Source organism: Hesperophylax consimilis, chromosome 22 (assembly GCF_061612785.1).
Source record: "Hesperophylax consimilis isolate HC1 chromosome 22, BYU_Hcon_1.0, whole genome shotgun sequence".
In the NCBI taxonomy this organism is placed as follows: Eukaryota; Metazoa; Arthropoda; class Insecta; order Trichoptera; family Limnephilidae; genus Hesperophylax; species Hesperophylax consimilis.
The window spans coordinates 24,754,524-24,780,657 of record NC_142857.1 but is presented as its reverse complement, the minus strand read 5'-3'; the positions used below and the strand labels follow the sequence as shown (position 1 = coordinate 24,780,657).

The 26,134-nt window shown below is 36.4% G+C and overlaps 1 protein-coding gene across 2 annotated transcripts; it reads left to right on the top strand.

The window, feature by feature from the left end:
* Window positions 1–12: 12 nt before the first annotated feature.
* On the top strand, window positions 13–25,263 carry LOC149413336 (uncharacterized). 2 transcript variants are annotated; one of them, XM_089645015.1, is made up of 9 exons: window positions 13–102; window positions 228–476; window positions 1,910–2,043; window positions 5,470–6,661; window positions 7,415–8,033; window positions 10,717–10,868; window positions 13,791–13,900; window positions 23,867–23,986; window positions 25,108–25,263. In XM_089645015.1, the coding sequence occupies exons 2-9, from the start codon at window positions 297–299 to the stop codon at window positions 25,151–25,153; spliced, it is 2,553 nt and encodes an 850-aa protein (XP_089501141.1). In that variant the 5' UTR covers window positions 13–102; window positions 228–296; the 3' UTR covers window positions 25,154–25,263. The 2 variants fall into 2 exon arrangements, with proteins under 2 accessions (XP_089501141.1, XP_089501142.1); XM_089645016.1 differs by having other exon boundaries at window positions 33–102; window positions 218–476.
* The last annotated feature ends 871 nt before the right edge of the window (window positions 25,264–26,134 follow it).

Sequence of the window (26,134 nt, the reverse complement as noted above, 5' to 3'; positions counted from 1 at the left end):
TTTTTGTATTTTGGCAACTTTTGGTTTCTTCTGTCAAAGTCGTCAAAATACACAAGATATACAATAAGGTCGTCAAATTTTCGAGTCTGGAATAGTTTCAAGGTGTAATTTTATTGTTTTTACATATTTATATATTTTTATTTTAATGGTTACATATTTACATACGCCTAAATATTGAGTTCTTACCCAATTAGATAAACTAAAAGTTAACTTTTAGATGTTTTCAGAATGTTGTGGAAAATATACAAAAGATGGAGCTAAGTCTACATGAAAGTTAATAAATAATAACAAGCAAAATGACGTCCTTAGACAAGGCCATGAAGATGTTGTTGGTGGCTCAAAACATCATCCATGAGCAGGAGGCCAAAATTAAACTGTTAAAATATAAACACCGAAAGATGAAAAGCAAAATATACTCCTTGGAACAGTTCATTGAAACAGTACCTCTTATTAAAACAGAGCGCACGCATAGAAAGGTTTGTATCTTAATTTGTAAACATACTTCCTACAGCCCCTTAACATGCCTCACAAAGTTGGTCAATCTACTGCAAGATGAAGACCTTCCTAAAGATTTGTGAAATTTGTATTCTTAAAAATGAACTTCTCACTAACTTTGCTTCTCGAAATTTGGTTACCAAACATTCACAACCTTCTTCTTTCCCATCCCGTTCCCTTCCCCACTTTTTTTCAGCTTCTTGAAACTTGGATAGCTCATAAATCCCCAAATTAAATAATACAGTACTTCAACCATAAATAAACCATTTACTAGATCAATATCTTCGGGCTTTTTGTATGAAACAAATTGGTCCTCTATTTAACCATAGATATGCCAATATATAGACAGAACAATTCTCATTCGGAGCCTACTTATTACACTAAAAAAATAAAAACTAATGAGAGTCACAAACTGACGAACATTTCGCTAATATTGGATAAACAATATATTAAAATCTGACAAAACTACCAAGAATGGCGTAGTTCGAGATCAAAATATCAAACAACCATAAATGTTCCACTCAGTCAGCAGTTTATTCCATATAGTTAGGCAACAATATTTTGGTTCCAATTTTCTATCGGACTTCAACCTTAAAAATTATGCAAATATAAGACACAGAACAAAAGTGGGGAGGGGGGTGGAGTTGTAAAATTGAAGTGCATAATTTTTTTTCTTGTTATACATTTAAGATTTTACTTGGATATATATCGCAATAATTGAACCAATTGTATGATTACGCCGTCACTCAATATTTTCTTATTCAAAAAAACAAATTCCAATTCAAAATCTTCCAGATTTGGGGACTTCTCGGCAGCAGGCCAAAAATGCACAAAAATGCGAAAACTCCCTTGTTTGTAAATAGTCGCGTTTTATTGTTGACAATGATAATATTTTTTCAGTCGAAAACAAATTTTAGCCGATACCGATTTCTCCCTAGATTTTTCAAAGTTTGTCTTTCTGTAATTGGAGTTCTCAATTTCTACGCAGAACTGAGGATTTCTCCCTAGACATGGCAACAACTAGGAATCTTTCTCTGCTCAATGACCTTAAAGAGCTTTGGTGTATATGATAATCTTATATCCACTCGAGTGATTGATTGTATATATATAAATTTACTATATTATTTAATTAATATCATTCCTCAAAATATTAATATGGAAACACATGAACTGCTTACTGCGGTTTAAAGCCAATGAATCCACCTAGATTTCACCGTTTATCCAATATCTTTACATAAATTTGGCACGTTATGGCAAGCGATTGCTCAAAATATATTTTGCAAACTTGCTATAATATGCAAAAAATCACTTGAGTGGGTTTTATTTCTCTGTAATATCAGTAACACTGAATTAATGCTAATAGTGTCACCAATATCCAATATTGTCAGATTATTTATTACTAATACAATTTTAGAAAGAGAAATCTACGCAAACCACAAATGAAGATGCCTTAGAGAGAAATGAATCATTGGATGGAAAATGTTCGTCAACGGTGCCACTGTGTGTTCTTGTGGAAAAGCTCGAACTCAACACACGGCCAAACGAAAGGTAAAGGTTTCATATCATTTAGGAGGCGGGTATTGGTACCAACACCTGCCATCGGTCACTTAGGGGGGTCCTATTTCATGGGGTGAGGTTTGCCAAGGTCTTGGTGGAGGATTCGTCTAGTCCAGTGGCGAACTGGATCGGGAGAGGCTGGTTAAGGGATACCCTTTGAGTTCTCCAACCGGACTCTCTCGACCCAACGCCTTGCACCACAGTGGAATAGATGGATTCATATGTCACTCTTGGATACATTTACTCCCAGATTCCTACCCACCCCTCATTCCTTCTTTTTTTTTTTTTTTTTTTTTTTTTTTAATTGTACAACAGAACATTCGTTCCAGTTACAGTACAATTTTACAAACAGTATAATTTTACATCATATCAGCATTTGGGTAAGTGACTCTTCAATAATTGTTTTAGGTCGTTTAAAGAACAGTCATTTACATCCAAATTCTTTGCTAGTTCGTTCAACAGCACCACTCCCCTCGTCATGCTATGCTTTGCCAGGACGTCGGTTTTGCCTTTTGGTACTCTAAATAAGTCATGGTATCGACTTCGGCTGTAGTGGTCTGGTACATATAAATCATAGCATCCCAAGAGGAATGGGCTATCAATAAAATTGTTCCAAATTTTGAAAGATATAGTGGCTAGGCTTGCTTTCCGCCTAGTTTCCAGACTCACAGAATTGGTTTCCTCAAGTAAGTCGATATGGTGCATGAATCTGGGATAGGTTCCATGCGTCCGCATATAGACATACCTGAGGAATTTCTTCTGGATTTGCTCTATCATTTCAATGTACTTCTGGTGATACGGTGCCCAAACATCGCTCGCATACTCCAGCTTGCTTCTCAGTATGCCATCGAACAATGCTAACATAGCATCTTGGTTATTGAACTGCTTGCATGTCCTAATGACGAACCCAAGAAGTTTGTAGCAAGACTGAGTGAGCTGCGATATATGGCCAGAGAATTTCAGTTCGGGATCAAAGACGACACCGAGATCCTTTACGGAATTTACACGTGATAGTGTTTCGCCCTTTATCTTATAATCGTAAAGTATAGTGTTTAAAGAGCGAGTGTAAGACATAGTGACACATTTTTTTGTATTGAAATCTAATTTGTTTATCAACGACCATTCAGATAGTGCATCCAGATCAGCTTGCATTTTAAGACAGTCTTGTTGGGAGCTTATTTCCATTAGAATTTTAAGGTCATCTGCAAACAGTAGACATTTACTATTCTTAACATAGTTTTGGATGTCATTTATTAGTATTAGAAACAACAGCGGTCCGAGGTTAGACCCTTGAGGAATTCCAGATTTCGCTGAGAATTTTTTTAATTATGTCCATTTACCGAAACAAATTGTTTTCTGGATTTTAAATATGATGAGAAAAAGTTTAGTGTTGGTAGGTCGAAGCCTAGTTTAAACATTTTCCTCAGTAAGATATCATGGTTAACACGGTCAAATGCTTTGGCAAAGTCGGTGTAAACTACATCTGTTTGGTGCCTTGAGTCTAAACCGGTGGCTACCAATCTCGAGAAAGTAAGCAGATTTGTGACTGTTGATTTCTTTGGAAGGAAACCGTGTTGATTTTCTCCAATGAATGGCATAATCTGGAGACTTAATTTGTCACAAATCATTTTTTCAAATAGTTTTGGTAGCACTGATAATACGGCTACCGGTCTGTAGTTTTTGACGTCTGTCTTGTCACCAGCCTTGAAAATGGGACTGACTCGGGTCAGTTTCCATATCTGGGGGAAAGTAGAAGTCAAAATACTGGTATTAAATATATGACAAAGAGCTTCACTTATCATTGGCGCTATGCTAATGATAGTACTGGAAGGTATTCCATCCGGCCCTGTAGCCTTGTCAGTCTTCAGTTTACGGATATAAGCTTCTACCTCTGTCGGGCTCGTTAATCTTAGGGAAATGTTACCTACGTTCCATGGGACCTCTGTTCGCGTAAAATCTGTACTAAGATTAGGGGTTTCACTATCATACACAGATTGAAAGTAGTCTGCAAATTTCTGACAGATAGATTCTGAGTCCGTTATAAATTTGTCTCCACTATTCAGGCCGTTATGTGACCTGGAGTTAGCTTTCTGTGATTTTATAAAATCCCAGAAGTATTTGACATTGTCTTTAATCCCGTCCTGAATTCTGTTTAAATATTGTCGTTTAGTTATGACAATATCTTTTTTGAGCTCGGATCGCATCGCAGAAAACAATAAGTAGTCTGATTGCTTTTTGTGTACTCTATATTTTCTGCGATGCGCTTCCTTGATTTTTATTTTGTCAATAATTGATTTTGTGAACCATACCGGGTAGGTTGCACTCACATTTATTGACTTCTTAATTGGAACACATAAATCAAAAACACTTGTTAAAACATTATAAAAATACTTTATACTCTTCCTTCCTAGAACACGTTCTCCTTCCTTAACTTGAAATGACCCTCCACAGTGCATCCCAAAAGATGATATAGGCCCTGAGGGAATTTATTTTCATCAGGGCTTCCTGTATGGAGTTAATGTAAGATTAAAATATTCATTGTAGGTTGCACAATTAGGACGGGTTGTTTCGAAGAATTTGAAGAATTCATCAAATTTCAACATTCATTTTCGGGTTCTGTGAAAGTCCTATTCAAGTTCTGTTATTATATCATTGTAGGCTAGTTGTTTGACAAAACTGAAATAAAAACAGAACTTGAAAAAATCTTTCACAGAACTTGGAAATGAATGTTGAAATTTGATGAATTGTTCAAATTCTCCGAAACAACCCATCCCTAGAGTTAAGGCGATCAACAATTACTTGGGATTGTGTTTGTTGATGCACAAGATACCACCTACAAAAGCATTGTTTAAAAGAAAAATGTAATATTTTTATTGAATTATGTTCTTATACAGATGTATCAGCACGAATTTGAATATTAGAAAAGTTTGTAAGTATTTTCTTTATTATTTTAAAAATGAACTGTTTTTCAATTTTGCTGGACCTTTTTTCAAAGTCAAATATGAAATTTTAAACATGCTATATGCAAGTAATGCATCTGTATAAGTACCTAATATTTTTGACTTAACTCTAGTTGTAATACCTGTACTCTGTATGTTGGTTTTTATCTTTCATTTTTAAATATGTGCGTGACAAGGGAATATTTTTTGACTTGCACAGTTTAGTTACCAAATTGGGGTAGGTACTTTTTTATTTTATTTTCCTTTCTATTTTTGAATGTTTTTATACCAAACAAAAGATAGGAAGTTGAATTTCTCAAATCTGTGTTGTTGATACGAAATCTGTGGAGTTCTGAGAAAAATACCTACATACTTTGTTTATTTGTATTTTTCCCAAATAAAAAGTAACACATAAATAATAATGTCTTGGTTTCTTGTTAAATAAGTAAATTATAAAAGTATTTATTGTTATTTCCAGGCAATCTTCTGCATCCACGTCGAAAGATGCCATTTCTCAGACCATTCAAAAGACTGAAAAACAATCTCCTATCAAACAATCCCAATTTGGTGCTATAAAACGAACCACATCAAACAATACTATCGACTCCAAAGAATCCATACAAATCATTAATATAAATTCCATAGAAACGGACTACACCACTAGCAACACAGACAATAATGCATTAAATGAAAAATTTGTTTCAAAAGTCATAGACAATATCAAACAAGAAAATTTAGATTCTTTTGAATCAGCTGAAGAAGAGAGTGGCTTTAATTTGGAAAACTTTCTCCATGGAAATGAAGAAAGCAATGACAATAGTGTAAGTTCAATTTTTTCTAATGAAACTGAGTTACAGGAGAGTAATGTACAAACATGTATACCAACATTCGATGAAACTATAGCGGGAAATGGTAATTTGTTACCAAATAAGTTTATTTTAAATGGTAATGAAAATCAGTCAACAGGAAGCAAATTCTTTTTTCACAATGGTGAACCCGCCACCGTTCCTTTTACAGATTCAGAAAATACAGAAGTTTCATCACAAAATCTTGATAATAGCAATGTTTTTGATAAGTTTCCTGATAAAATTCTTGACAAGCCACTTGATTATTTAAATGGCGAGCATTCATTGCAATCAAATAATTCGTGCGTCAACGATGTTGTAAACTTTCCTTCGCTTGTCGAAACGAACAACAATAAAAACTGTGATATATTGGCAGATTATTCGCAAAATAATTACAATATGGTCAACTTTGAACTGTTGGAAAATTTATCCGAATCGCAAATGGATAATATGGAGTTATTTAACGATCAAGAATTGAATCTATCAGAGATATCGAATCACCACAAAGACGTCGAAAGAACAGATTGCCACATTGAATTTTCTGAACCTTTGCTGTCTCCTGCCCTTGAATCTGAATTGAGTAAAACTTCCGAGATGTCTAAAAATAAAAAGAAAAATACACGCATCAAAAAGGCTACACAAAATAAGTGTAAAAAAAAGGCAAGGTTGAATACACGGAAATATAAGAAGTTGGGTTCTGGTAGCAGTGGGTATACTTCTCAAAGTAAACCCATCACTGATAATATATTAAATGTTAGAAGTGTATTCAACGAAGATACAAGTGAAGAAATTATTAACACTGAAATTATGGAGCAAAACGAATTGGTAATAATTTAATATTTATTTGCTTATTAACTAGTGGAAACGTTTTGTTTGTCTGAGGCAACAAAATTCTCGAATGGTGAACTTTGGCATTGTGAAATTGCACTTTTTTCTGTGTGGCATTTATAGATCACCACAACTTTTTTAGCTTGCAATCGCAATTTGAGCTATAGAGCTTTTAACGCCTCAATACAAAGGACTATCCCATCAAAACACTGGTTTAAACAACTCCCCCGTTTCTCTACTTATTCGAATGAGGATTGGACATTGTTCCGCTCCTTATAATCTTCTCAAAATTCACATGCTTGACTCCTCATATTATACTTTATGTGGTCTAGAAGTGGGAACTTTAGATCATATATAGTTTGGTTGTTCCTCTCTAAACAAATATCCTCTCTTCTATGAAGCCTTATCTAAAATTGCCTCCCCTCCATTCAACATCTCATCTCTTCCAAGTCTGAATTCGACTCCAATCTTCCATATAATTTTGAAATTTGCCTGTTTAAACAAAATAGGTATTCACCTTCCCTCTCTCCATAATTTTAAATGATGGCCTAGAACTAAGCCAGAAACAATTGGAAAAAAAAACTGTAAAGCAGAAATCTGTAAACATCATTCAGCGAGCACTGACATAAACTTTACACGGCTATTTGTATCTAGAATTTCTAGGTCAATGCAACTATTTTCAGCTCCCAACATCATTTCTATAATGAGTCATTTGAATTTAAAAATAAATGATTGCACATTTATTTTTAGCTACAAACGAACTCCCAAGACCAAGCCGATGAACTTATCAGGATCGTGGAAGAAGATCAGGTGGAATTCTTCGCCACGGATGATAAAGACACCTTCATCATCAGTCTGAACTCTGACATGGATCCCAACCGGATTAAACAACTCCTTAACGATGGCACTTTAAGCATTCACGTCGACGATGGCGACAAACAGCACACAACCGAACATATCACCGAAGAGGATTATTGTAATGGTATCAACAAACAAAACACTGAAGATACCTCTTTCATCATCTCCAAAAACCCTGACAAAAGTTGGAACCATCTAAATTCCATTGATAAGTCCAAAGAAGATGATGTAATCATATTTATTAACGACCAAACTTCAAACAATCAAAATAATAATATTTTTCAATCTGATGGTGATATTTCGCAGTGTCAAAAGTTAAATATTACTGCTTCTGGTGACAGTATTATGTTTCAGAATGAAATATTTGATGACAAGCAAAATGGTGGGAACATTGTTCATTCTGCAACCATAGATAAAGATGGTGTTTTGAATTTGAAAAATAAGAACAGTTTTACTTGTCAGATGTGTAAAAAGGTTTTCCATAAAAAGGATAATTTCAAATCTCACATGGGTAGGTTTATTTTTTTTTAAATTTGTTACAATAAATCGTCTTGTGTATCAATAAATGTGGAGATTCGCAAATAATGCAAAGCTGATGTAAGCTTGATGAGTAGGATTAAGAGAGGGATGCTTAGATGGTTTGGGCATGTAGAGAAAATGAACGAAAAAAGGAGTGTAAGGAGAAAATATGATGCGAATGTGAGTAGTATAAGAGGTCGGGAACGCCCGAGGAAGACATGGCACGATCAAGTGAATCTGATGTCAGTAGTCGAAATAACTGAAGAATATGAATGATTTTGAATTAGACAACAAGTGTGTGCTAAGACTGAGTTGTTTGGCGGTCCGTACTCTGCCTACCCCTGTGTGAAACGGCGTGATAGTTAATAAATTGTTCATGTAAGTCAAATATAGCGTATGAGCCAATAATTTCAAAATACGTTTTTTGGCACTTTCAGTTGAACAACATTAATTGGTGCTTTGAAACTTTTGAAATTGACAGAAAGATTGCTTGTACTTGGTTAAAGTCAATACCGCGAATGAACCATCAACATAATTAAAGTGCATATTATATCCTTAGATAATTTTTTGTCCCTCCTGTACATTTTTACAAATGGTTCTTCCGCGGTATTGAACTTACACCGATGAAATCATTATTGAATGTTTTGGTTAAAATTTTAACCATATTACAGCTTTGCACATGTAACTTTGCAGTTGGTGCGTCACTAGTGTAGATATTGTGGAAAGCAAAAATATTTATTGATTATATTTTTATTTATTCTTTATTTTGTCGCCTGTATAATTAAGAGAAAATGCGGGGGGCGTTTGTCCATACAAACGGAAATTTATGATCAGTCTGAGGCGCAGTTGACCCTTTTGCTCAGTATTCAGGGATAACAGCGACAGTGACTGCAATAGTTTTGTTATACACCTATTATTCAAATTTCTCGGTGCCCGCGTTTTATCTTAAGTGTGTCCAGTTGTAAATTGTTAATATCTGTTTTATGAAAATCTGTGTTTTTTTTTTTTATTATTCAGGATTCATATTTTTCAAAACTCGTGATATTTGCAGATTATCTACAGTGTTTTCCAATAAGAGGTGTTATTTTGATATTCAAAGAAAAATGCCATTTTTTAATATAAATGATCGAATGTTTATTTCATTATAAAGAGGAAGGTATGTCGTTAATAGCGAAAAATAACATCAGTCAAATGACCACCACGACCACGCCTACAGGACCATATCCTTTTCATGAAATTTTCCATAACCAAATCGCAAAGTGGCTGCCTTATGTCCTCGATAGCCTCACGAATTCCATCTTTGAGGTCTTGAATCGACGCTGGGCTGTTGGCGTAGACCTTCTCTTTCACGTGGCCCCAAAGGAAGAAGTCGCAAGGTGTTAAATCACAAGATCTCGGTGACCAATTGTGATCACCTCTTCGAGAGATAACACGGTCCGGAAACTTTTTCCGTAAAAGATCAATGGTTTCATTGCTTGTGTGTGTTGTGTGTACTTAGCGCCGTCTTATTGAAAGTAAACTTTGTCCAGATCAATACCATTCAATTGCGGCCATAAAAAATCATTTTATGGCCGCAATTAAATACACATAAAACCTCTTATTGGAAAACCCTATATATGCAATTTCTAGCTCAATAAAAGTGTTTTTAGCTCTTATTGTCATTTCCACCAGCTCTCAAGCTTGTTAATGTCCATTTAACCCCTAAGAGCCGAAGTCCTGCATTTGCAGTGTTGAAGAATTGTGCCTACGCACATCACAGAGCACTGCAATTGTAGTGTCGACTTTATTTATTTGTTTTGCCTTTGGATATTACTTCTACTGGATTCGTTGAACCACCACCATTTTGTATTAATACGGGCCGTGCTGTAGAAATTAAACTAACCGTTAAAGAGACTGGTTTTTGGACTTTTGCACTGGGTTAGTATATATGTGGTTATCGTGGTGTATAAATGAAAGATCTCCCCAACTCAGGTAAAGCGTTTATTGATAAGTTGAAATCTGATTTACAATCGCAATATTTCACGTTTGTTATGCACAATACTATGGAATGCTCGCGAAACTGGGTCGTAGTACGGTAGGTAGTAGAAGCCGACTATAGTAAATACTGAATACTAATAATGCTGCTCGCTGCGTCGGGCTTATTTATACTGTTCGGCCGGTGGCAACAGCAGGTAGTGAATTGCAACTAAATTCGAGGCACTCGCTCAGTCTGGGCCTTTCGCGAAATTTCGGCGGCGCGGCAATTATGCCTAGGAGGTAGACTCGAACCTTCTGGCGAGTTCTCGTAACATTCCAGACTGATTTGCGATAGTATTGTCGCCGATAGACAAGTAGGTCGAGCGGTTTATTATTAATTATTCAATGGATTCTTCTTGACGCTACATAATATATATATGTAGTAGCAGAGATTAGTACTAAACCCAGTGCGAAAGACCGAAAACCGGTCTCTTTAACGGTCAGTTCATTTTCTACGGCCTGTATTAATAAAAGATGGCTGTGGTTAAATACAAAAATCAAAATGTCACTTCATCAAGTATGGTATTGTGTACGTGTCGTCTTTAATAAAAATTTATTTATTGAATATTCTTGCCAGCTATACATCAGCACACTGTATTTTAAATTGTTAAAAAAGTAAATAATATTACTAATACTCCATTTGTAACGTTTTATCACAGCCACTCACAGTAAGAAGAACAAAAGACATGTCTGTGAAACTTGCGGTGAGGCCTTCTCGTGGCGTTCAAGCTTGGTACGCCATACCTCTTCCAAACATCTCCCTCCAACTCAATGTTCTCTCTGTCCTGCACTCTTTCCTGATGCGTCAAAGGTAGGTACCTAACCAAATACAGATTACAAATCTACATTTTTTATTTATCTATGGTGGCAGAAATTTTCTAAAAATATGACAACATATGTTAACATAGGTATTTCTAAAAATAAAATTACACAGGGTTTTCCAATAAGAGATCAATGGTTTCGTTGCTTGTGTGGCACGTAGCGCCGTCTTGTTGAAAGTAAACGTTGTCCAGATCAATACCATCCAATTCCGGCCATAAAAAATCATTAATCATCTTTCGATAGCGATCCATTCACCGTAACTGTTGCTCCAGCCTCATTTTCAAAAAAGTAAGGTCCAATGACTCCGCCGGACCATAAACCGCACCAAACAGTCACACGTTGAGGATAGAGAGGCTTTGATGCGACAATTTTGCTTGTTGACGAAGCCACCGAAGTGAAAATGGGCCTCATCACTCAAGATGATTTACATTTGATTCACTCAAGTGAATTTTAATAATTTCAATACGTTGTTGAAGCGTGTATCGTTCCATTTTTATTAATGGCGTAGTTTCTGCTTGTCAAATGTCAAAAAATGACAGCTTCAAAAGTAACATCTACAGAAATAGCGGGCTATTCAAAATAACACCTCTTATTGGAAAACCCTGTATTTAATTTAACATTATATTTAATCGATTCGCTTATGAAAAAGATAGCCATTCAAAAAATGTAAAATAAAGTATGTCCACTGGGCCTACTTCAGTGAAACGACGAACATTCTCTCAGTAACGTATCTTCACTCTATTAATTTATTTAAGGCGAAGCTTAATTCCAAATCACTATTTTGATTAATCTTTATAACAAATTGGTGTACATTATGAATGCCAAAAAATATGCTTTAGATCAGAGATGGGCAAACTTTTTAAGGAAAGGGCCAGATAAAATAAAAAATTATCTAGGCGGGCCGGAAAAAAAATTTAATAAAATAATTTTTTATAAGTGATATAAGTACTTTATTTGTACATCATGCATAATATTGAGTACATTATATGCTAAAATGGTAAAAAAGTAACAAAAATTGATTATTCTTTAGAAGAGTATGAAGGCGTATGTGACAGATGAAACTGTGGCTGAGCTTCTAAAAGTTTATCATAATCTGGTAAAAACTGGGATGAGCTGATTCGCAGTAGTGAAGCTAAATGGTGGTCAGTCAATCGGTTTCTAACACTGTTTTTGCGAAGCTTCATAGTAGAAAACACCTTTTCACAGATGTAGGAAGATGCAAACATCGCAATTATCTTCTGAGCGTGAAATTTCAGGTTTGGGAAACTTGATTTTGACAGGGCCTTGTAGAACTCCATTTTGGAAACGTTGAGAAACAGTTGCTTCAATTCAGTGTTACATTGCAACTCAATCAATTCGAGCTGCAATTCTGGTTTGACTGATTCACAATCCATATTAAATGGCATGCTAAAAATGTCCAGGTCCTGTTCTATAACTTTGAAGTCTTGGAATCTTCGTTCAAATTCTTCATAAAGATATTTCACGTTTTTCTCATAGTTCTTAAGTTGGTCCTCCCTAACTGCAATAGTTTTTAGTCTTGGAAAATGGGTAAAGTCTTTCTTGACTAGTTGTTTAGAAAATAGATTCAATTGCATTTTGAAACTTCTGATATGACCCCAAATATTATTGATTTCTTCCCTGGAGTTTAAGGTTCAGTTTATTGATGTGACTGAGAAGATCTGTAAAAAATGCAAAGTCTGAAAGCCATACAATATCTTTCATATGTTCACATTCGTCCATTCCTTTTTCTTCCATGAAAGACATTATTTCGTCTTTTAAATCCCAACTTTTGCTTTTTGCTTCCGTTCCTCTTCTTTCATAGTTTCATAAGTGGCGTTGTTATGTTTTGTCATGAAGTGAGTGGTTGAATTCCTTAAATACCGCTACAGCTTCATTGCATATGAGGCACACAGGTTTATCCTTAATATGTGTAAAAAAGAATTTCCAAGTCCACTCATCTTTAAAAATACGACATTCTGAATCAACTTTGCGTTTTTCACTTGCCATTGTAACGATCAAAAATGTCAAAAACACTACCAAAAAAGCACAACCATAGAAACACAAGCCAAGCATACAGCCGCAGAGGTGACTTGACACTGACTACGCACGCGACGTCGCGTCGTGACTGTCCGAACTACACTGATGAACATTGAACGATTGAACACTGACCTTGACAACAGAGGAAACGAAAATGGTAGCGCCCGATTCGTCCCGAACTTAGCCAAGCAACACACGCATTGCACTTCACATCGCCATACATTCGCCATGCTACCGATCTGCAAAGCGCGAGGTTGTGTGCAAACTAATATTAGATGCAATAATACCGTACTTAAAACACAATGAGAAGGAAACCTAGTATTCTATTATATCTACGTAGAAAATACATTTTTTTCAATTGGTAAATTGTGGTAGGGTTATTCAAAACAATGTCGCGGGCCGGATTGACTAGCCTGGCGGGCCGGACTTGGCCCGCGGGCCGTACTTTGCCCATCACTGCTTTAGATAAATTGAAGGTTTTTATATCGTTTCACTTGAGTAGAATACAAATAAAAAATAAATTACTCATTAAAAAATATAAATGCAAACTACTAAAAAAAATTTTTTTTCAATAGAAATGTATGAACACGTAAAGGAAACAACTTTTAAAAAATACAGTATTATAGCTAAGTGACAGTTTAACGTGATTAACTTTTTTGCTTTCTTATAAAATTATTTACAAAATAAATAAAAACCAGTTTTGTGCTTGAAATCGAACATTTCTACACTCCGTTTGTCAAGCGATTTTAATGCCTATTACCTACAATATAAGGTATACCAAGAATATACACATTTTAGGCTTGTAGCTTCCTCTTAAGACCTGAATACAATTTTTGTCGCAAAATTTATTTATTTGTTTAATTGTTTTTTCTAGGTGAAAGAGCACATGGCTAACAAACATTTAAAGGAAAAAACGCATGAATGCACATACCCAGACTGTGGAAGGAAATTCTTCAAGAAATATAACCACACTCTTCATATTAGGTAACCACTTTCAACATTAATAATATATTCAATGGTCTATAAAAAATAAACTTTTCACTATAAATTTATTAAAAAAAAAAAGAGTGACAAACATTCCTGACTTACGAATAACCTGACAGTTTTATGTATTTGAATTCCTTTTACTACTGCTATTATATATAACCAGATAGTATATCTTGGCAAAGATAGACTTACCTAGCAGAGGATTACTTGCCTACTTTCCTCTTCCCTATCTCCTTCCCCTCCCCATTACCTTTAGCCTCAAAACATACTCCAATTGGGGATTCCGTAGTCACACTGCATCGAAGCTGTTGGGAGCAATAGGGAGTATTTTTTTTTACATCAGTTCCACTCAGGAGGCCCTGAAGAAAATAAGGTAATTATTTACCTACATCCTCCGTTTTTTATACGCATTTAAAAAAAAAAACAATCATTTGATCAACTTAATGACAATAAACAACAAGTTTTTGCATTTATGATTTTGAAAAATATTGATATTTAATATTATTTACGTAAATAATAATTTACGAGAATTTTTCCATACGACACACCATTTTGACAAAACACCGATATGAACATTGCGCATAATTCGCGTTTGTTTGCGTAGTGGCAGTGTAGAAAACATGAAAGACATAATCGGCATAATAGACAATTATTCAAGATCGCTGGCCACGCACCCCTTAATTATTAGGCGAAATCCTTTGTTATCACAAAGAAACCTATAATAACCCAACCTAACCTAACATATAATAATCCAACCTAACCTAAAAATTCGTATTAAAAACGTAGGTAAATATTTACCGAAAATAATTCTACTCAGGCCTTTGTCATCTTTGGGAATGATCCAGGGGATGCTGTGTGGAGGTTTTTTTTTTAGGAAAGGAAGGAGAGGTGTTCTGGGAAGGAAAAAAGGTATAAGGGGTGGGTACGAATCTAGGGGTCATTATGTCCAAGAGTGACAGTCCCTCCCGATCTGACCCGTGATGTCCGCAACCGATCTGGCTATCCAGATGTCAAAGGTGTTGGTTATCCAATAAATGGTTTCCAGGGCGGCTGTACCCATACTCTCTCTCTCTGGTTTCAATCCTGGGATTGGTTTGCAGCAATTTCATCTAATCTCCTCTTCCATTCTTCCCTGTCTTGTGCGGCTCTTTTGACTTCTGCATATGATGAGCAGCGCACGTCCACCAGCAGGTCCTCCAGGTACTCTCGGCGTGGGCGTCCCCTAGAGTTGGTCCCCTCGGTCATACCCTCCATTATGACATGCAAGAGGCCTTCTTGTCGTATAACATGGCCGATCCATCTTGCACGCCTTTCGGACAAGGTCCTGAGCAGGTGCCTTCCTCCTTCGATTCTTTGGAGGACCTCCTCATTTGTAATATGGTCTCTCCAGGAAATTCCTAACAGTCTTCTATAGGACCACATCTCAAAAGCCTCTAGTCTCCGTTTATCTCTTTCGGATAGGCACCATGTTTTGCAGCCGTACATCAAGATACTCCATACATAGGTCTTGATGAGGAGTATTCTCAGTTTTAGGTCTTTATTATTCGATTCTATTATTTTCGACCTTTTATTGAATGCAAGCCTAGCCTGATGTATACGGCTGTCAACCTCGCTCTTAGACCGACCGTCCCATGTTATTTTGCTCCCGAGGCAGACAAACTCCTTGGTGTTCTTTAGTGGAACTCCTGCCATCTCTACTCTCATCTTGTGATGTTCTACCCTTCAGGGTAGTCAGCCGTGGACTTCTTGCCACAGACTTCCAACACTCCTTGGATGGAAGATACCTCTTTCAGTAATAAATAGGTTACTTGTTATTAACTGGTTTATTAGAATATCGCGTGTACAATATAACCGCGTTGGTCAACCTTTATCGGTACTAGCTAGATTCGGTCTGCCAGAGGGATTCCAAATGAAACCTAACCTGAAGCTGAGACGCCCTCTGTCGTCGGAGGCTAAAACTAAGAGCACTGCCATCTGTGTCTAAAAGCCCGAAGCTTTATACACAACATCTTCCCCCTGCTAACTAGAAACCTGTCTACGATATTTCATTGTTACAGTATTATTTTTAAAATCACGAATCTATACAATCGCAAACAGATGTCACTAAAATCAATATTATTAAAATCAAGAACTAAATATTTGAAAATATATCATTACACACAAAATTAAATAATTCATTAAGCACTGACTCTACTCCAAAAAGATGTTGACTCTATAAGTAGCTGATTCTTTCCCTGGAGGTCATTTCAAAGACGTCTGGGACGAAGTCGTCCCGCCCATGGTGCTGGTTCATTTTGTGGTGGGCTTCTGTTTCTCCCTGGAGACCTGAAATCAAGAGAACTCCGGTTAAAATCTCTCAAAAGGAGTGACGTGTCAACCTCATCTGCCCAGCATTTCGTCATATCAGACGCGAAAGGTTCACTCTCTGCCTCTTCCTCTCTATGCTGCGGACATCCTCTCAGTTGATCAATATGCCTTTTCCACGACATCTGTGTCCCCACAATTTTAATAATATACAGTTTTTTTCCCAGTCTTTTTTCAACAATTCCTTTTGCCCAAGAACATTTATTCACTTGTCTGAAGTCTCTCGCTAAACACTTCTGACCTATCTGAAAACTTCTACAAACAACCCCACCGAAATTCCTAAACTGATTTTCTTGACCTTTATTAATATTCGCATTCGCTAAATTCTCTGTCGAGATTGCTACGTTTCCTTCAAAACTTTTAGGTAAAAGGCTACTAAAGGTTGATTTTAATCTCCTACCAAACATTAGCACTGAGGGTTCAATTCCAGTTGTGGAATGTGGAATATTTCTATAATCACTTAAAAATTCATATAATCTATCTTTATAATTTGACTTAAATATGTTATTAACAAGAATTTTCTTTAAAAAATTCTTCACTGTTTTTACCGAGTTTTCAGCCTGCCCATTGCTTTGGGGATGACGCACTGGCGTTGTTAAAAACTCAATATTATTATACTCTAAGAAATCTTTGAACTCCTGACTAGTAAAAACGGTTCCATTATCAGTTACAATACAGTCCGGGTACCCAAAATTTGAAAAAATTCTCTTCAACTCATTAATCGTATGACTTGAGTCTGCTTTCGGTATTTCCACGCAATCTACCCATTTTGAGAAAGCGTCGCAAATAACTAAAAACATTTTCCCCGAAATTGGCCCACAATAATCCAGATGCAGCCTCTTCCATGCTGATCCTGAATTAGGCCAGACTGATAAATGACTCTTAGGTGGTAACGGCCTAACTGCTGCACAATCTTTGCAACTTTGAACGATTTTCTCTAAGTCCTTGTTCATTGACGGCCACCAAAAATAACCTTTGGCTAATCCCTTCATTTTTACAATGCCCAAATGCGATCTGTGTAACAAATCTAAAACTATATTCTGAAGCGAACTTGGAATTATAATTCTATGTTGCCAAAACAAACAATCATTTTCAATAGATAATTCATTCCTTTTCATCCAGAATTTCCATAAAAAACTGTCGCGATTTACCCCCTTGGGCCACCCTCTACGAAGATGTCCTAAAATTCCTTGAATTTCTGGGTCTGAGCCTGTCGCTGTGACTATACGCTTTACATCTAAGTGTTCACACTTTTCTATATAGCCTATGAAATCGGAACCTAGATCGTCTACCGATTTTTCCTCTGAGTTTTCCAACGGCAAACGCGATAAATAATCCGCATGATTATTAGCTGATTTGACGTACTCAATTTTGTATGAGAACCCTGCCAAGATGATCCCATAACGTTGCAACCGATTAGCTGCTAACACCGGTATATGTTTATTTTCTCCTAAAATCCTCATTAGTGGCATATTGTCTACACATAATGTAAATTCTCTTCCATATAAATAGCGAAAAAACTTGTTTAACCCAAAAACAATAGCCAAAGCTTCCAAATCAAGGATGCTGTATTTTTTTTCCGCACTTGTTAAACTTCTAGACGCAAATTCAATTGGTCTCAACGATCCATCCGCGAAACTATGGAACAAGGAAGCTCCGAGCCCCGAGCTACTTGCATCAGTATATAGCTTAATAGGTAAATTAGGAAATTAATTAGTTAGTATCCTATTACTACTCATTAGGCATTTAATCTTGTCCACAGCGTCTGAACACCTCTGATCGAACTCAAACCTCGTATTTTTCTTTAAGAGATTATGTAACGGTTCGCAGATTGAAGACATATTCGGAATGAAATTCCTATAAAAATTAAAAAATCCTGATAAACTTTTTAATTGTTGAACATCTGCTGGATACGGTGCTTTTTTAATAGCTTCTAATTTGTCACTTTGAGGTTGAATACCCTTTTCCGAAATTACGTATCCTAAAAAATCAATTGTTTTAACAAAAAATTCACATTTCTCCGTATTGACGCATAAACCACATTCTCTTAAGCGATTACACACCGCGCGAATATTATTCTCGAGATCCCGCTCATTGATCCCTGAAATTATAATGTCATCTAAATAAAATGCCACGCCTTTTAAATCTTGCAAACAACTTGCTATAGTTCTCGCAAAAATTGCCGGTGCCGATTTAAAACCGAAGACCAGCCTATTAAACTGGAATAATCCCAAATGCGTATTAATGCATGTAAATCTTTTACAATGTTCCTCCAATTCTAACTGACAGTATGCTTGTTTTAGATCCAGTTTCGCAAATAATTTACCTGAACTTATCTTATGAATAACCTCTTCTATCTTGGGTAATGGATATTTTTCCAAATTCCTAATCAGATTAAGACTTCTTTTGAAGTCAGCGCAAACCCTAATGTTACCGTTCTTCTTTACGACAGGTACTATCGGTGATGCAAAATTGCTACTCGTTACCGGTGATATTATCCCGTCTTTTACCATAGACTTTAATTCCGCCTCAATTTTTTCTTTAATTGAAAAGGGAACCGGCCTAGCATTAAAAAAAATTGGACTCGCATCTTTATTAACCTTAAAAGACACCTTAAATTTATTAAATTTACCCAGCTTTTCAGTAAAAACATCCGGAAATTCACGAATAAAATTATCCTTATATTCCTCTTCAGGGTCCACCGAATTAATTGTATTTTGTACTGAAGCGATTTCTAACCCAAAAATATCCATGAAATCTCTACCTACAATTAGATCTGAACCTCCCGCAACAATTATAAATGTAACATTATTGTTTTTATTTTTGAACTTCACGTCAAAAATAACTTTGCCAATAACTTTCAAAGGATTCCCTGCGTACCCAGTAATGATACGGTTATCCGCCAATAATTTTAATGAACCAAAATGACGCTTAAAGATTTCTTCCTGCATTACACTTAACGAAGATCCCGAATCGACCATCGCTCTAAAATGCTTGTCGTTAATTATAATGTCTGCTGTGAACGGTTTTATTGAAGCTATCACATGATTATTACAACAAAAATCCTCAACAATTGGATTTACACTATTTGAAAAGTTATTATTCACACAATATTTTTGCAGATGACCTACTTCATTGCATTTGTAGCATCTCGCATTGCGAAATTTGCATGAATTAGTACAATGACCCGTTTTCTTGCAAATTCGGCACTGGGTTTTCGCACCCGATGGTACTGTATACGTCGGTTTGTTTACAGATGAACTCGCGGCAAACTTTTGTTTATTGCCCTTAGAAAAATGCCTATTGCTAGTATTCTTACTGATGATGTTAACCTCTGATTTAACTGAATTATTTGGAACGTCTAAAACTGACATACTATTAGCTATTTCCTCTAGTTCGCTAAGTGACAATTTCAGCCCTTCCAAGTAAATCTTGTCTTTAATGCGACCCGGTAATAATCCAATGGCAAACATATCTACTAAATTTTCCTCCAACCTAGCTTCAAACTCACAATAAGTTGACAAAGACCGTAATCTAACCCCAAAATCTTTAATGGATTCGCCCGCCTCTTGTCTTGCTGAAAAAAATACTTCGCGTTCTTTGAATACTGAACGCTTTTTACTACAATGTTTTTCAAGAAGTGCCCATAATTTTTCAAACGAAACGTCCGTAACTCTAAGTGGAAAACACAAATTTATCAACAAAGAGAGTGTATCCGGCTCCAAAAGATTTAACAGAAACGCCCTTTTTTTATCCGCGTTAATCTCATCATTTATAACGAAAAACTGTTCTAGACGAAGCTTAAACACGAACCAATCTCCCTCGAGATGATTAAAACTCGGAATTCTTCCCGATTCCATATCTACACGAAGCACAGACCACAATAAAAACACACAAGAAAAAAAAACAAAACCCGGAACAATAACCTCCAACAAAAAAAACAACTACTTAACTCAGGAACTCTTCTCTGCGCCGCCAATCTTCCAGAAATTCCTTCAAAAGTTGTTATTATCCACCGCTCGCCTTGGCAATAGATAGATGCTGCAAACACCGCACGTCCTGGCAATGTTTTATTGTTCCAAATTAGCTCCACCGCTCGCCTTGGCAATGGATTATTTTCCTTTGTTAAAATGGTCCTCTGGTAAATTGCCTCTTAATTCCTAGAACAGAAAACGTCGATCCTAGGCCTCCACGGCCCTGGATAACCAATCTTGTCTCCCTTCTCCACGAAGGAAAACACAATTGGAAGTCACCCCGTGACTTAGCCCTCACGTTCCCGGTTGACAAAATTTAGCTGCCGTGTGACAACAAAAAAAAATTCTCCAGTTATCCTTCGACTGCGCCAGCTGTGATGTTCTACCCTTCAGGGTAGTCAGCCATGGACTTCTTGCCACAGACTTCCAACACTCCTTGGATGGAAGATACCTCTTTCAGTAATAAATAGGTTACTTGTTATTAACTGGTTTATTAGAATATCGCGTGTACAATATAACCGCGTTGGTCAACCTTTATCGGTACTAGCTAGATTCGGTCTGCCAGAGGGATTCCAAATGAAACCTAACCTGAAGCTGAGACGCCCTCTGTCGTCGGAGGCTAAAACTAAGAGCACTGCCATCTGTGTCTAAAAGCCCGAAGCTTTATACACAACACATCTGATGTTGCGTTCGGCCTACAGTCAGCAGCTTTGTTTTGTCTTTATTTATCTTCATGTTGTAGTTGTTTTGAAGAATGCTTTGCATGGTTGTTAAGGCTTCTTGCAGTTCTTCTTCACTTTCAGCAACCAAAACAATATCGTCAGCAAACCTTATCATATCCACCTTTTGCCCGTGTATCTCTACACCTTTTCTGTGACTCATTCTCTCTCTCAAGTCATCAATCGCACTCTGTATATAAGCATTAAAAAGAACAGGTGACAGAGAGTACCCATACCTGCCTCCCAAATTGTGCGGTATACACATAGATCCTAGAAAAAACGTTAGAATACAATGTCGAGACTCATCACCTCTTTGTAGACTTCAAGGCCGCGTATGACAGTATTAATAGGAACGCATTGTATAATGCAATGAGTGAGTTTGGAATACCGCGTAAGCTGATCAATCTGGTGAAACTGACAATGTCCCCAGTAACGTGTAGAGTCAGGGTTGGCAGTGATCTGTCCGAACCATTTGAAGCGCTCTACGGGGTGAGACAAGGAGATGGATTGGCCTGCCTCTTATTTAACATAGCCTTAGAAAAAGTTATTCGTGACTCAGGCATTGAGAAAAGAGGAACGATATTTGACAACTCTGTGCAACTATTGGCTTACGCTGATGATATCGACATAATTGCGAAAAATCCCGATGATTTACAAGACGCCTTCATAAATCTTGAAAGTTCTGCCAAAAATATGGGTCTTGTAGTAAACCAGCAGAAGACCAAATACATGGCCGTAGGATGTACCCAACAAACCCCATCTCTCGTATGTGGAAGTCAAAATTTTGAAACGGTACCAAGATTCACATACCTGGGCTCCCTGATAACAAACAATAACAACACTACAGAGGAGATCCAGAAGCGCATCGTGAATGCAAACCGCTGCTATTTCCGCCTACAAAAACAGATAAAATCCAGACTGCTTTCCAGAACCACCAAGGTATTAGTGTACAAAACACTAATTAGACCAGTGCTTACGTACGCAGCCGAGACGTGGGTTCTAACTAAGAAGAATGAGCGAGCACTGGACGTTTTTGAAAGGAAAATTTTGAGGCGCATCTTCGGACCGGTTCTAGAAAATGGATTTTGGCGCAGACGTTTTAACAATGAGCTCTTTACTCTGTTTAAGGAGCTAAACGTCACAAAATTCATAAAACTGGGAAGACTTCGGTGGCTAGGTCATGTGGAGAGAATGACCGAGCATCAAGAACCAAAGTCCCTGCTGAGCTCAAGACCGATAGGGAGAAGGAGCCTGGGAAGGCCAAGGTTAAGATGGAGCGACAACGTCCTCAAAGATTTGTCTGCCTTGGAGCTTCGAAACTGGAGAGAGCTGGCGCGGGACCGAGATGAGTGGAGGAAGACTCTTGAGGAGGCCAAGACCCACCAGGGGTTGTAGAGCCAAAAGTGATGATGATGACACATATATATTTTTTTTAATTAAAAAAAAGATTGAAGCCTCAATCCCAAAGCATTTGTCAACTCGGCTATTAACCGGTCTATTATTGTTCCTTACCCTACTTTTTTTTCTTATTTATCAGAGTAGCAGAGATAATATAAAAATAGTAAAAACAAGTATGTATTACAAAAGGTTGGAAATCATTGCTTTATCAGTTTTTCTCTTGTCGACTAATTGTTTCAAAGTAAAGTCAACATTTCGATACTCTAATCTCAAAAAACAGTAAACGAAAATTAATTAAATTTTACATTTGTTATTGAAAGATATTTTTGTGTTTGTTTATTGATAAGGAGAAGTTTTATAAAACTTCCATAATCACGTATGTACGTTATTGGTATGTACGTTATTATATATTTGATACAGAACATTATAAGTTATAGAATTAAGCCAAACAATGAAGTCATTGTTATTGGATTTACAATAATGTGATAAGTACAATGTGCGTAATGGATAAGCTGGAATACAGGTGTGAATACATTATGGACCAGTCAACATTAGTTTCTAAAGGCAGTGCCTTTTCTAAACAATGTAGACATTGATATTGGATTTACAATAATGTGATAAGTACAATGTGCGTAACAGATAAGCTGGAATACAGGTGTAAATACATTATGGACCAGTCAACATTAGTTTCTAAAGGCAGTGCCTTTTCTAAACAATGTAGACATTGATATTGGATTTACAATAATGTGATAAGTACAATGTGCGTAACAGATAAGCTGGAATACAGGTGTAAATACATTATGGACCAGTCAACATTAGTTTCTAAAGGCAGTGCCTTTTCTAAACAATGTGGACATTGATATTGGATTTACAATAATGTGATAAGTACAATGTGCGTAACAGATAAGCTGGAATACAGGTGTAAATACATTATGGACCAGTCAACATTAGTTTCTAAAGGCAGTGCCTTTTCTAAACAATGTAGACATTGATATTGGATTTACAATAATGTGATAAGTACAATGTGCGTAACAGATAAGCTGGAATACAGGTGTAAATACATTATGGACCAGTCAACATTAGTTTCTAAAGGCAGTGCCTTTTCTAAACAATGTGGACATTGATATTGGATTTACAATAATGTGATAAGTACAATGTGCGTAACAGATAAGCTGGAATACAGGTGTGAATACATTATGGCCCAGTCAACATTAGTTTCTAACTAGGCAGTGCCTTTTCTAAGAAACTAGTCACGACATGCAACATAATAGTTTACTTGTATGTTGTTATAAATTTTGTTGTTCTGTACATAATATCAAATTGTAAAGATTTTTTGAAACAGCAGCCTTTAGGTGATTTTTCACTAAAATGGTGCTATTCAAATGGGATTGTCTCGTAATTTCTTATTTTGATAAGTTAGTGGTGACAGTAAAATTAGTTTTTCGATATATGTGTGTTGCATTTCCCGAGGTGGCAGTGCCCTGTTAATTATTTTATTATTATTTTAGAACCCACACTAAAGAGCAGCTCTACGCCTGCAGCATTTGCGACACAACCTTTGGACATATTTCACACAAAACGCGACACGAGCGGACGCATTTTACCCCCATTCCAAGCCACAGTCAAAAGTAAGTCCACACTGAGCACAGAGCAGACCATTCCTAGAAGGGTGATCTATACCCATTTGAAATTAAATTAGTTTCGCCAATTTACTTAATACCTTTATACTTAATACGACTCTTTTGAAACAGAAAAAGATTTGTTCGCATGTAGGAATTAAACCCGGGACCTCAGCCTTGTCGGGGCTTTGCTATACCACTGAGCTAATTCAACCATATCCCCTTCGGTCATATTTAACTGCATCACACTTCGAATAAGAACTATCAACATTTTCTTAACGCATATTTTTACTGGCTGCTATCTTTATGTATGATTACAAGATTCTTCCCGAACTATATACAGGGTGTATCGGCACTAAACCGACAAACTTTAACCAGCTATTCCTTAGCACATTTGGAGTAAAAAATGTTATGGGCACTTTGCATTAGCAAAGTTTCGGTAGCATTTTTTTTTCAATTAAAAACAAAAAAAATAAAATTTTCCACACTACATCACTGTCATTGGCATTGATTTTCGTATTCAACAGCTGTTATAAGCAAGTATGTCGAAAAGCGTCTTCGCTCTTTCGCACACACTAAATAATAATAGTTAAAAATGAGACAAATGGTGCCGTGCCATTTCGTTGTGATTGTAAAAGTGCGCCAATATAGGTACACACGTACATTATTCAACGGAATTCGAATAAAATATTGCCAGATGGGTTCACAAGCATTACCAAAAATAGCTAAAAATAGAATGCTGAAAGTCGAAACCGGCGAGCGTCACTCGAAATTGGAACGCATTTAGCGCACAACCGTGAGTCGTTTAAAAGCATGAAGCGGTTAATGTCTTGATTTTATCCAGAAAACATGTTATTTTTTCCATCTAAATTTTTAACAAATGTATACTTTAAAGAATTTTTTTTACGTTTTTGAATACCTACAAATCATACGCAACTTTTGAGACCTCACCCGTTTTAAAATGAGTCACTTTTTTTTCTCTACTTGGAGAGCAACGCATGCTACTTACTGTTCACAGAACTACCAGTCTATAAATTTCAGACAGAAAAAGCCAATTTCGTGACATGGTTCACTCGGTTGAAGATTTTTTTGCTGAGTCAGACAGATATATATTTTTTTTCTGTTTTCAGGATAGTGCGGTACAAACCTCCAGCAGCTACAAACTGTGGTAATTAATCTCACCAGCCATTCATAAGTGCAAAGAATTGTAAATAGTTTTGTTACATAGTATGTTAAGCTCCTTCTAATAAATTATGTAATGTTTTTTTGATAATATATTACATCCCTGTACCTTAAAATAAAATACATATTAAAAAATTCTTTTTACACAAACAGTTTTACTTGTAAAGATTCCCTAATACTCCGCTGCAGTGCTGGTATGGCTATACGGTGAAGAGGGTGGTATACTGCTCGGGTGAAAGAATTTACTCATAGTAATATTCATGGAAGATTTTTTTAGACTGGCACCATTTGTTCCAATCCTCAAAAACACGGTCATTTTCACATTTCGCTTTTAGTTGCTAACTTCTCATTTCTTCAGATGACATTTGCGATGTCGTTGACCCGGTATGCTTTGAATTGCTTCGAAATTTGGCCAATTTGATAATGCGTTCCGTATTTGCTTTGGTAAATTGATATTTCGATTTAAAGTATTCCTCTGATAGTGCTCCCAATAAGTATTACTGCTTTTTTACATTTGGGTGATGATCTGGCGTGTAAATAACACAGACCATCAGGGAATATTTTATTTCCCTATGAAAAAAAAATTGATTGATCAATGAATTCACTCTGCAGGGAGAAAATAACTTAAGCCAGCCACCAAAATACATATGAACAGAAAAGACTCACCAGAGAATCCCACTTGCAATAAGTTTTGCTCCTTGATCTTCAATTCGGTGGCAGACGGCAGATAAGCACAAAATATATTTTAGTTCGCACTATGAGATTATAAGATCAACAGCTCTCAAGAGAGTAGAATTATTAATGATGAATCAGCACATTGCAATAATACGCACTGCCATGATTTGTGACATTTTATTGTCAAAAAATATTTCAAGCAGTTTAGTCTTCAATAGACCTCTTTTGACAAATGATACAAACTGGATGAATCCAACTGATCAATGCAAAAAGGTGTTGGTAATCAGTTATCACACCTGC

Bases quoted from the DNA above. Each gene is read 5' to 3' on its own strand.
- LOC149413336 (XM_089645015.1), top strand. From the start codon at position 297: ATGACGTCCTTAGACAAGGCCATGAAGATGTTGTTGGTGGCTCAAAAC. The intron at 10,869-13,790 runs GTAGGTACCTAA...TGTTTTTTCTAG, and splicing joins TCTTTCCTGATGCGTCAAAG to GTGAAAGAGCACATGGCTAA. The intron at 23,987-25,107 runs GTAAGTCCACAC...TTCTGTTTTCAG, and splicing joins ATTCCAAGCCACAGTCAAAA to GATAGTGCGGTACAAACCTC.